The sequence below is a fragment of the Apteryx rowi genome, unplaced genomic scaffold (genome assembly GCF_003343035.1).
Source record: "Apteryx rowi isolate R43461 unplaced genomic scaffold, aptRow1 scaffold_285, whole genome shotgun sequence".
In the NCBI taxonomy this organism is placed as follows: domain Eukaryota; kingdom Metazoa; phylum Chordata; class Aves; order Apterygiformes; family Apterygidae; genus Apteryx; species Apteryx rowi.
In genome coordinates, this window is record NW_020449252.1 from 57,658 (window position 1) to 70,681 (window position 13,024).

Sequence of the window (13,024 nt, forward strand, 5' to 3'; positions counted from 1 at the left end):
TTTTATATCAGACAGCTGACAAAGAAAATTCCATATTACTCTCTTGGTGTGTTCCTTTCTCTTTTTGATTTCTTATGACCATGGCAGAGATGGTCAGACCATGGCAGAAATTAGAGAAGCTCTCAAGTTGTCCTTCCACAATGCAGAATGACTGAGCTTTCAGCCGTCTTTGCTATTGTTTGTGATGCTACTGAAGCATTGCACTCTCGGGCTATCGTTTCCTCATGTGATAGGATGGTCACTAGTCTTATACTTTTGTCTGCTAGTCAAATATAAATGTTAAAAATAAAGCATCAAAATTATACATGGGCTAGCCTAATAAAAATATGAGAATGATTTCTAGATCTTCATCCAAACCTAAAAGGCATGGCATGAATGAAGCTGACTATCAGCTTTTCTTAGAAACTTCAGGAAACAGAGAAAAATTTACTCCCTTAAAATGTAATACAGCAAAAACATTATTTTTATCAGTTTTATTTCATTCATATTTTTTATATTACCTATCAACTTTTACTGTAGCATTTATATGGCACTATTTAATCAGAACCTCTGCAAGAGCAACTAGTTTGTTTTTGCTAGCTTTTTGTCATTATTCATTGGCTTCTTCTTTTTAGCATCTTTCCGTACTGGTTAAGGTTACTGGAAAAGGGGGATTTAAACTAAACTAAACTAAAAAGAAAAGTTTCTAAACTTCTGCACAAATCAGAAGGAAATTCTATAACTATCTAGACAAGTCCAAACAGACTTTTCTATCGTAGGCATTCCTAGAGCAAACTGTAGTGAGCTGAGTGAGTCACAGACCACATTAGAGCATTCCTTTCAACTGTAGCTGAGAAAATTTGTGCTGAATTGGCTACTGTTTTGTTTCCTTGTTTGCTTCTTTTCTTCTGCTAATAAGTGATGTGAGGAATTTGTGAATGATGCACAGAGTGCACAAAACAACATATTGCTACCRTTTTCTTACCTGTATATTAAGATGTGTATTGAGGAAAATGTGAAAAGAGAGAAATGAAGCAAGACTGAGACACTCCCATACCCTGAAGCAACTCATTGCAATACATGTCCAACAGATTTCTGTTCTTCCCAAGAATACAGATTACTAATGGGTGAATATAGTGAGAAACAGAAAACTTGTGATTGCATTCAGATTGCTGAAATCAGAGTAAAGAACCATTTACAGACAGTAGATTTTTTTGTGAATTCTGAACTCCAGCAATCCATGCTAATATGCCGTGCCTTGCTGTACCAGCATTAAGCTGAATTAGAGAAGGATTAACTGAAAAAAAGTGAATGTGGTACACAGCAAGCTCTGACCTTCTTTGTTGCTGCTATTGAAAAAGTAAACCTAAGTACTGTGTGACTGAACAAGACATCCACTGAAGCTATCATATCTAGTATGTGATTTTTTTCTAAATGAATGAAGAGAGTTTTGCAGGTGGTGAAGCATTTTTCCTCTTAGTCTAGGCAAAGCTCTCACGTTAGAATTCATTGTAACATACAGAAGCACATGATGCTGCCTTTGATGTATTTTTGAAATAGCTAGATGTGTACAATTAACAATGAAGTGTTGGATATTATTTCTCCTCCCCCTTGCTTCCAGGAAACTGTAGTCTTTAGTTCTGCTGAAAGGGAATTTGAGAACTCATGCTACATGTCCAAGGAATGTGATAACTTTCTTTTCTTGCGAGAGGTTGAGAGAGACAGAATAAGGGCAAGGCAGTTTCCTAATTTTTATTTAGACAAAAAGCTATGTTTATTCCTGCAAGCAACACAGCTCAATTTATTGTTCAAAGAGAGGTAACTTTTAAAGAGGTTTCAAACAAAGCATAGAAGTGACTGACTTCTGGACTGGGATTTAAAAGTAGGATCATTTTTGTGTTTGGGGTTAACAGTGGCACACTGGCATGAAAAAAATATCTTGATTGGGGAAAGCATGTCAATTGAGATTTCTTTATAYAGCAAGTGTGTACAATTGGAGCTGAGATCTGGGGTGCTGGGCTGGCAATGTGCTTATCTAAACCAAACTGCAGAAAGTCAGTCGTAAAGCTCACCTTATGTCAAGAAGTAGCTTTGGTAGGGGCCCAGCTGCCTATGTATTGCTTTGATTTAAGAGAGCTGGGTTGCTAAAGGTGAGGGGCTTTAATGCCACTGTTTCTTCCTCACAAACCAGTTCTGATGAGAGTTTTGTTGTGGATGATTTTGCTCTGAAATGGAAAATGTTACATCTGTGGAATAAAGTAGAAAATTTAGTTGAAAATAGCCTTAATCTACCAGCTTGTCCACATAATAATCACATTTGATTTGCCTTTATTGAGCTCCTTGAACATTTTTGAAACTGAAATTGGAGTGTTTGAGAAGTGCGTGGTGCTCCTAGTTGTCCTTGGAAGACATACCTTCTTCTTGGGACTCTTGTGATACGAGCTTTCAAACTAGATTGTGATGTTTCTGTGGGAACACACAATTTTACCATTAAGATTCCATGTAGATAGTTCTGGGGAGCAAGCAACATCTCTAGTTTATAAGATGGAAGGGGAAGAATTTTTCACAGTTAATCATGCTTGAAAATGCTTAGTCCAAGTTACAATAAAATGCAATTAAAAGGGTTTACAAGAAAATAGTAATAAATGTTCATAAATGACACAGGTGAACAAAAACAAACAGAAAAATATGCTTATTCTATTTATACTGAGATTAAATATTAAAAGTCTTTCTCCATTCCCAGCTGACTTGCTATATTTGCTTTCCTGACACTGACCTTGTTAGGAATTCTTTTAACAGACACTGCAGATTGCATTCATTGCAGAGAATTCCCTCCTGGTGGAAAATGCTAGGTCTTATCAGTGCATCCCTTTGCATCTGGAGTCTTCTCGGTGATCTGGTTTTATTTAATCTCTCCCTTCCCCAAGATGTCTTTACTTGTAAGGTTTTGAGGAAGTAATGATTAATATTGCTGAGCATTATCTCAGTTTCTTGAAAATACAAATGTTGCTGTGTTAAGACCACGTGTCATCTTCATCTCCTTTATGTGACTGAAAAATCAAAATGTCAGATGTGAAACTCCTGTTACCCTCCTGTTTGGACCTATGTACCCTTTTGGTCTGAAATGTCTCTATCAACTGAACTGATTTTACATCAGTCTATACATTGAAAAACATACAGCGTATAAAAGACATAAGTACATATTATTCATTGTTGGCTTTTGATGAAACCGAATGTGAGAATAATGAATCGTTTGAGACAACAGCAAATTTGGGGTGTTTGACCCCAAATATTTTCTTTTTCTGTAACAAAGAAAAATGGTATAATTTTGAGAGAAAAAAATTGGTGCCTGGACCATCAGAATCTTTAACTGCGAAAGCTGGACTTGGAGCTGTCTTTGGAAAATTGGCTGGTGATCATCAACAAAAATAGTTCAGCTGCAAAAATTTGTCGGTTCTGATATCTTACTTCTCTGCTAATCATGGAGCACACTGAATTTTCACACAAGATAGGCTGACCTGAGAGGCAAATTCCTTTCTGCTTTATGCAGAAGATGGTAGGTATCCTCAGTAGAGGCATAACATCTGTCCTTTTTCTTAAAGAAGTTCAGTCTTTTTGCCTATTACTTTTCAGGGCATCCTAAATTTTTCTATCTGAGCAATCATTAAATATATACCTATAAATATGAATATATATATATATGTATGTATGTATCAGCAGCTCTGGGGAAGTTGACTTGATGGATAGATCCCAGCAGCTCCTTCCTCTGTAAACAGAAGCCATAGAACTCATTAAAAATTGTCAGATAGATTGACTTTTCCTCATTTCTTTCCTTCAAATTAGATACACTAGAGAAGTGATATCCGTATGTGGGTCAGGAAAAACTTAACTTCCTGTAGAATAGCAGTATTTCAGGGTCGAGCTTCTCTGTGAGGTGTAAAGGACTGGATATAAACTGAATAAAGTAACTGAAGTCTTCCATTAAAATTCTTCAGAAAAGGATCGTCTGATTCTTAATCATACTCACAAGAAGTCTTACATCTTCCCAGCAGAGATACTTTGAACCCTTTCTGGCTCATTCTAGTATTTAGGAGATGAATTCTACTTTTTGCTCCTGTACTGGTCTCTATAGGAGAAAGGGAGCTGAGTGCAGATAGCAAGGTAGAAAGTTTTGTGCAAATAGCACTCTTTTCAGATTATTGATCTAAATGCCTGCTAGCTTCATATTGAACAGACACAGGAAGAAACAACTGATCTAAGAAGTTTCAGCAGCTCTTACCAGTTTTCTGTTCTTCTTTGATCAAAATGTTAAAGGCTGAGAAGAGAAACTTAAAAGAAAATTTACCAGAAGTATTAGGCTGACTTTCATGGACTGACAAATCTATACACTGTAAACAAAGAATGTGTAGCAAGACGGGAGTCAGTCAGAAAAGCAGTCTGCTGGTCACGCAGACAGACTTCTTTTACAGCCATTTTAGTGCTGTAGAAAGAGCAGGCAAAGAATCCCAAGCCAAATCAGAAATGACAGATTCTTACCTAATTATTGTTTGCAATCTTCAGATCACCTGAGAAGAGACATGAGCCTGTTACTACAGGTTTTGGAGCTTCCCATTTTTCCTTTTCCCACCCTACTAGCTGCGTCATTTTGAAATACATTTTAGGACTACAATGATAAATGCATAAAATTTGAGGTTCCAAAGGTCAAGTCATTGGCAGCTCTGCTCGGTGAGGCCACAGCTCTTTCAAACGGTCCAGCAAAGGGGCGACTGAAGACAATAACAACCTCATGAAAGGTGATTTCATTGTGATTTGTGGCTTTCAGACAACTTCAGGAGAAGATGTCCGTGACTTTGCCAAGGTACTAAAAAACAAATTTCGAACAAAAAGATATTTTGCAAAGCACCCACGAATGGGCTACCTGCCTGTGCAAACTGTCTTGGAGGGAGACAACATGGAAACGTGAGTAGCTCTAAAGTGTATAAGTAGTAATTCATTTGGTATGCTCTTTGAGCTCCCCAGCTGGTGCCAACTCCCGTCACTTCCTAAATGCATAAAGCCTCCTTATTTCTTTCATTTTTGTTAACTTTGGCTGACAGGAAAACACAAGCTGGGATTCCAATTGCCATTCCCTTTATTTTCATCTATCCTTAGAGGAACTTAAACTTCAGTTAGTCAAAGAAAAATATTATTTTACTGACAGCCTTATAAGCTTTTAAATTTGATACAGCAATTTGGAAACTAATGATCTCTTYGTTAAATTTTTATTTTCTTCCAAGTGGATATCTTTCTGTGTTTGTATTTTTTTTTAATTAGATTATTATGTTTGCAAGCTTCCCAGCTGATTTCTTCTTTTCTCACCCTATAAATTCAGTCTTATTAAATGGCTTTGAAGTATTTATGGGGAAAAAAAAAGGAATAATGATACACATGGAGAAATCAATGAGTAACCCAGTTCCCTTTGGTTTTCTTACAAGTCCAATCAGTTGTTTAATGGCAATTGCACACAGCTTGTTCTCTCTCTCTCCCTCTCTCTCTCTTTCTCTCTGTTTTTTTATTTTAAATTTTAATTTTTTTTCACTTTTTGGTTGGTTGCTCTTCATGGCCATTCATGTTGGTCTGTTGGATTTTCTGTTTTCAGTTGTTGTGATTTTTTTTTAAATCTTTCTGTAATTATTTTGCTGCTGAGTTTCTTCTGCCTCTCTCTTCACCTCCTCATTTTTTGTCTTGCAGTCCTGTTACTCTGATCAACTTCTGGCCAGTAGATTCTGCGTGAGTACTTTTGCTGAAGTGTGCTGCTGCTGCTGCTACTGCTGCTGCATTCCCTCACTTTTTTTTTGTTTCCTTGTTTAGTTTTACATATGCTCATTTCCTTCTTTCTTCATGATTATTTTCTCTGGTAGACTTTCTCATAGAATGGGATAAATCCAGGAATTCCCAGCAATCATGAAATGTGTACTGTGTACTCTCCCTGGAGTATATATTTTCACTGAATTAAGTGGGATTTTGGTGCAGTGTCCTACTAATGCTTATGAGAACTTGTCATTTAAAAATCTGTGTTTCTGGATAAATATGGATCCCTTTGAATGTAAACTAAATGCTTTTTGAAGGATATAAATTGAACTTGATGGATTTAATTCACTTTCAGAAATGACATTGTTTTGTACATAAGGCCGTTGTTTAGGTTTTATGCACATCCGTGCACACCAACACACTCACGTGTCCTGATAATCCAAACCTCACTGGATATTTTATTACAGTTTTTTAGCTACAGTAGGATTTGTGAAGGCAGATCAAAATGGGGAAATACATTTTCTGTATTTTTTCAGAAGTTAAAAAAGCAGGATTTTTCAACGATGAACTGGATTTTCATTCTTGCACCATTCCTGCACGTGCGTTGTCTTACTGTTGTAGTAATACCCTTACYATAAACTAAAGATATATACTTAGCATTGTGGCATTTGCTGCTACTTGTGTTATATGGATAATTTTAAAATAATGTTAAATAAAGATTATTTTTAATTCACATATTGATAAATATTGAGATACTAATAAATATAATTTTATATATTTCTAGTAACATGGTTAAATGTATATGGCTTGCACCTTCATTGAATAAACAGTAGTGAAATGTATACATTGGAATATTGATTTATAATTTTAATTTGGAGCACAAGCCATTGCGAAGGCAGTTGAAGTGCTCTTCCTCTGGGAAGCTGACCTAAAGCAACCAAGAAATCCACATGCTACTGCAAACCACATGTGGTTGAGAATCCACCCACAGAAAATGCCAAAGGCTAGAGTCAGACTGAAATAGAGGGGCTTTGAACTTTAGGATGCATTTGTGTTTGTAAATGCATCTGGGAGTAATTGCAGCGTACCATGTACAAAATTGTGGATCTATATTTCTTATCTTTAAAACAAACTGAAAAGTTAAAAGTAACCTTTTAAATAAAGCTTGGATGATATGGAATGTCACTACTGTTTCTGGCATAACATGAAATTAAGCTGCTATAGCATACTTAACCATAAGGCGCAGTGCCCCTACTTCACTTACAGAAATAACTTCGTGGCATGCCTAAGATAATAGCTTCACACCAAAGGTTAAGGGTTAAACTCCCTGTAGTATATAACTTGCATGTAGTACTTGAGATGGCTTGAGAAATACTGAGAAGCAGGATTTGTAGGGAAAGGTAACAACTCTTAGTTGACCAATTCAGATATCTTCATGAACGCAGTCCTTTCATCTGGTCTGACAAGAAAACAGAAAATTAAAAAGTGGAAATAATTTTTCTCTGTTCTACTAGCTTCATTCCTTCCCTTAGTGCTAGACCACCAGGCTTACAATACAAGTTACTGAGCAAGCCAGGTTTAAAGCTATTTCTCAGTTACAAGGCTAATTCCAGCTTTGGCAGTCAAACCTCTTATTCTGATTATCAGAAAACTTTCCTGTGTCTTCTGAGACCGCGTTTTATTCTGGTGCTTTTTTTCTGATAATCTCCAAAGTCCTCCAGAAGAACATAACCTGGCAGCATTCAGCAGTGCTAGCACTATCCTGGCATCAACAACATGTTATAATGTCTGGGGTTGTTTATAAATATCTACGTATATATTTTTTGTTAGAAGTTAGTGATTCTGACTGCTTGTTTGCTGATCTTTTACATATATTCTGGTTGCCATGCATTAAAGGGGCAACTCATGCATTTTGCAAGAGAATTTATTTCTTTTTACTTGGACTGGGGGCCGTCACTGGGACAAATACAGTTACATGATTCCACACTGTCTAGAAGCATCAACTGAAATGCTGAATAGCAAGAAAAGTGTCTTCATCTTTTCACCCAAGTTTCCATGAGCATAGAGAATTGCAGTATATGGTATTTGCCACTCAAGCGCCACTTGACTTTAATGGAATTCTTAAGGCTATTACTGCAGACACCATCTTGAAAAATGTAACTATGGTGTCTTAGTAAAAGGAATTTATATCTTGGTTAAATATTGGCTATGTTTCTAAGCCTCCCTGCTGACTACTCAAAATGATTATGTGAGCTGGTTACATGTCCTTAGAAAGTAAGGGTAGTAAGCTCTTTTTCTGATGCTCATCTAAGAATGTGTCTACACCACAGACTGCAGTGCAGCACAGTCATTCTCARGCTAGTTCAGACACCAGCAGAGGTCTGCCTTTAAACAACTGAATTCAACACTAAAACTTTACAGTGCTCTTCAACATGTTTGCTTTTATAAGCACATTTTTAAAAAACTCAGTGAGGTAGGTCGCTACTGCAGTATATTCTGAAGTGTAGACAAACTGGAAAACGTAGCCTCATCACATGCCTGTAGTTGGCAGAGAGGCACAATCAATTTGAACAAGTTACACACACTGTGCTGTCTTTAAAAAGAAAAAAAGTTACAATTTACTCTTTGGTTATAGGAGGAAAAAAACATCAAGATAAAGCTGAGGGTGTTTTGGCATTCTTACAAAATAAAACCCTTAACCTTCCTACTTTCTTTTCTACCTCAGGAATCATATCTCATTTTCAGAAGTATGTGGAAGGAAAAAGCTATTGCCAGTTTCCTGTGTAAAGTATTTGGGTTATATACATGTCTCTACAGAAGTCCTTGAAATATTTTAAATACAGGGGTAGGAGGAACACCCCAGTGGAGTGTACTGGGTCAAATATAGGGTGCACCAAACCTTGTATCCTGTGTCTGATTCTAAGCAGTCAGGTACTCCTAAAAGCATAGGAGGACATGACAAGGATATATGAAGAATTAGCTCAAGAAGGAAGTCTATAAATAGTATTATTGTAACCCACTGAATTATTTTACATTTGAATTGTGCACGTGCCTAAAATGAGAGAATAGAATTTGGGATTAAATCAGGGGTTTTTTTCAGKTTTTTTTTGGCTTTGAATCAGTTTTTTACAAAACTGTCTTAATATTTTATTTTTCAATAATAAGATATATATGCTAGATTCATGTTCATATTTTTTATGTCCGTTTCTTAATTTATGTTACTTTAACTTCCTTTGGTGCACTGGAATCATATCTTGTTCACTTCTGATGATAAAGCTTAGTTTTAAGGCAGCAGGTGTGCAATCATGTAGACAGGCTGTAGTTTGAATCTTTTACCTTGCACTACTGCCAAAGGGAGCATCACTTCTCTTCCTCCTTTGGCCAGTTAGTCCCAACCAAGCGTTATCCTTTCCTTATACTGGTAGAAACACATGTGCAGTCCCAGCATTAAAATAGATTAGGAGAACGATCCCTTTCAAAACTAAAGCTACTTTTAATGCAAATTTCCTAATCTGGAGACAGTAGTAGGAGCAGAAGTACAGTGTGTGCGTTGAGAACAAGATCTCTTCTTTCACTGATAACCCATTAGACCAGCTTAACGCATCCTGTATGCCAAACAAATAAATTAATGCTACCCACATTTTTTTAATCAGAAAAGTGTTACTATCTTGCTCCATAATCCACTGCTCTGGATAAATTGCACTGTTTTCCCACTCTTTTCCCTTCAATATTGATGTTCTTACGCAAAATAGGATATCAGGTTACAGAGAATCAATTGCCCATCTTCAGGCATCTCTGTTGTACTGAGGAAGTCTGTGAGCTGAGTATTTATCTACTGGTTTGCTCTGGTAATGTCTGAATATATGATGGGTAAATTTAGAGATGGAGGCCAAAGCTCACTTCAGACAAAATGAGATTCATGATACTTGATCTATAATGTCTTACAGAAAAAAGCTTTCTCATTCCCTGAGAAGAAGTATTGATGATAATGACTTTTGTATTTACAGCATATCGTTCTATGAATTCTGAAAGATCCTAATTTTCTAAAGCACTTTGCAGGCTGATATGAAAACTGGAAGATGACCAGTAATGTATAATGATCCGTTAGTAGATTACTACAGGATTATCAAACTCCTAACAAACAGCAGCATTATACACCACAAGACTGTTACAGTTTTGAGTTATAACCAGTAAATGCAGAAGTTATTTTATCCACTCTTGAAATGTAATGCATTCCCCATTGGACAGAACTAGCTTGACCACAGTATATAACAATTTAAAATGAGTGGAAAATACTTGATCCATCAGGAGTTCTAAAAAGGAGTCCTAATAATAAAGAGACAGAAGGTAAAATTTAGCTAAAATTTGAAGTTGTTGAACAATCTGGAAAGCTGCATCATTTTTTATTTTTCTAGCACATCCTAATAGACTGGCAAAATTCCACATCACATTACAGTACTTTCTACCAGTACTGCCGTCTCTGAACTGCATATTTAGCTAAAATAATTGCATCAATGCGGTTTTCAAGATTGAAGCCAGAACAACTTTCTAATTCTTGTGAAAAGTTCCATTAATTTTTTTGATTGACAGAAAAAAGTGAAGAGGATCTCATACCATCTCATTTGTCAGGCAGGAAATCCAAAATAGAACAGGTAACAGTATAACACGCTGATTTATTGGTTCAAATTGCAACATTGGAAAGAAGCCAGCCCAAATCATCAGTTTCTGTGATGTGTTATTAAAGGCTCATTTCAGACATTTTATCTTTTGTGTATTTATTCCTAATAATTGATCATGGAGTAAGTACTGAAAGGCACATTTAAATGGAATGTGCTTCTGCAGGAATAGAAACATATGTTGGAACAGGGAAGGAGATAGAGGAAAGGTTTTCAATGACACATGAGAGCAAGGCTTTCAGAGCACACACACAATTGTGAATAAAACAGAATTATGAATGAAGCAGGCAGGTGTGAGGGAGAATCGGGGAGAAAGCTCATCTGTAAATGCTTTGGGAAAAGGTTCTTCAGGTATTTATATAGAGAAAAGTCATCACCACAGACAAATTGCAAAACTGTCACAATCCTGTCTTGTATCACAAAACTGTGACTTGAGGAAGCACACACATCACAAGGGATCAGAAGTATAACTTGCTGTTTATCAAACATAATATAAGCATAAGGCATAGAAATGCGAGGGCATAGACATACCTAAGTGTCTTTTTTACTTTTAAAGGGGTATTGTTTGTGATTAATCAGTGTTTTCTGCCTTATAGGCCTGCCTCGTCCCCTCAGCTTTCACATGATGATACTCATTCACGCATTGAACATTATGCTAGCAGGTATGAGACCAGCTGGACATTAGGCAAATCTTTCTTTAAACAGTCCTTTAAAAAATCCCAAAAGCTAGCTGCTACCTGAATGGTTCTTAAAGAAAAATAGGGTTTGGGGTTTTGTTTTCCCAGATCTGGGATGCAGAGTATAACCCGTAACTACTACTAATCATTCCATCAACTAACTTGCCTGCCAGAGCATGTACTTGATTAAAAATGGCCTTTAGTTTCTGTGGGGGTCTTTGTTAAGGCATGCATTCAGTTTAAACAGTGTTTTATTTTTAATATGGACCTTGATGTAATTATGTAAGTCAGAAGAGCTGAAACTGCCAAACTGTACATGAATCTCAAATACCCTRATTAATTCACATTTCAATGTTAAGTAATTCACCATAAGAAATACTGCCGACAGGACTTGGTTTGGAGGATAAAAATAGTAGTATATCACTGCTTTAGTTCACTTGTCCACTTTCATACTGTTCTTAACAGTCAAAAAGTGGGTTAATTGCACAAATACAAAAAATAAAATGTTTTTCTACCAAGCAGGTTAATTTGCAAGGGCTGAGATAGAGAAAAATAGTTATTCCAACTTCCTCTTTCCCTCCCAAAAAACCCGTGTTCAACAGAGGTATTTTCTAAATTATACAGTACCTGTAGGAGAGACTAAATGTTGAAAAACAATGAGAAATGACTGATCATTTCAGTTCTGTGATGGCATTGACAGATACAGAACAATTTGTGGAATCCCCTGGCATCTCAAGGCCTGTCTTTGATTGTGAAATTAATTAATCAAGAGGAGTTGAACGTAACCTCAGAGGAAGAGTTGAAAACTTAGAAGTGAGTTAAAACAGGTCATTGTAATATATAAACAATTACTTGTGATAGCTTATTGCAAAACCTTTGGTAACCAACAGTGAATATAAAGTCATCTGTGTTTCAAATACTCTAAGTAATCAAAAACATGGCATTCTTTAATTCTTTCAGGAATGTTAGAGCAAGCAAAATTTCTGAAAAACACTATGAATTTAATGAGTTTGTTTATTTTTCCATAGGCTAGCAGAAATGGAGAACAGCAATGGTTCTTATCTAAATGACAGTATTTCACCTAATGAAAGCATGTAAGTAGACTGTTCTAATATTTTTGATATGTGTTTTCTTGTGCAGGTCTACAACTTGTAATAAAATTCCATAAAACAGAATTTACATGGCCATGTCCCACACATGGTTCAATTTCATGATGAACTTCTCATGTTCTTTCAGTTTATATAGTGGTGTCTGAATTTATGGTTTATAGCTTAATTACCTAATTTATATAACAGATGGTTAATACTTTCAAAATTAAAATTATTAATTTCTCAATAAAAATTACTCATTTATTTAGCAAACACTTCCCATATTACTTGGAAAAAATGCTCATCATCTGATGTGTTTCAAGGACAAAGAAAAGGCATCCCCTCTATCTGAACTGCAAGCTTTAACATGTTGAAATTACTGTAAGCTAGAAAATGTTGTTGTGGGGAAAATGTCACTCAAAAAGCTAGTGAGACTATACAGAAATCTTTCATCTACAAATAACTGAAATACATTGCCAGTAAAACCTAGGAGTGACTCAACCTCACCATGAAATATCAAAAGTAGTAAACCTTATGCTGGACAGATCACTGACAAGCGTTCATTTTACTACTTTATATTTAAAATCATATATAAAAGTTAAAGTCAATTTGAAATGTTTTCAAAAAATTAGTGCAATTTAATATCACATTGAGACTTTTTTGTGGTTTTCTGACATGATCGTATATTTCTCCTTTTCCGTGGCTTGYTTTATCTTGTTTATCTCCGAGTGCACAGAACCAGAAAACTAACTATGGGTGATGCTTTCAAAAACAGCATATAAGCACATAAATCTCTGGAGTGCTTGGAGATTTG

At 36.0% G+C, this 13,024-nt stretch overlaps 1 protein-coding gene across 1 annotated transcript in view; it reads left to right on the forward strand.

The window, feature by feature from the left end:
- The window catches only part of DMD (dystrophin), a gene marked incomplete at its 5' end in the record, with an annotated part of 81,794 nt that overhangs the window by 35,683 nt on the left and 33,087 nt on the right, over positions 1-13,024 (forward strand). The window contains 4 exons of the mRNA XM_026069055.1: positions 4,802-4,938; positions 5,710-5,748; positions 11,042-11,107; positions 12,151-12,216. Coding sequence (XP_025924840.1) covers positions 4,802-4,938; positions 5,710-5,748; positions 11,042-11,107; positions 12,151-12,216 — 308 coding nt within the window. The remainder of the gene's footprint in view (positions 1-4,801; positions 4,939-5,709; positions 5,749-11,041; positions 11,108-12,150; positions 12,217-13,024) is intronic.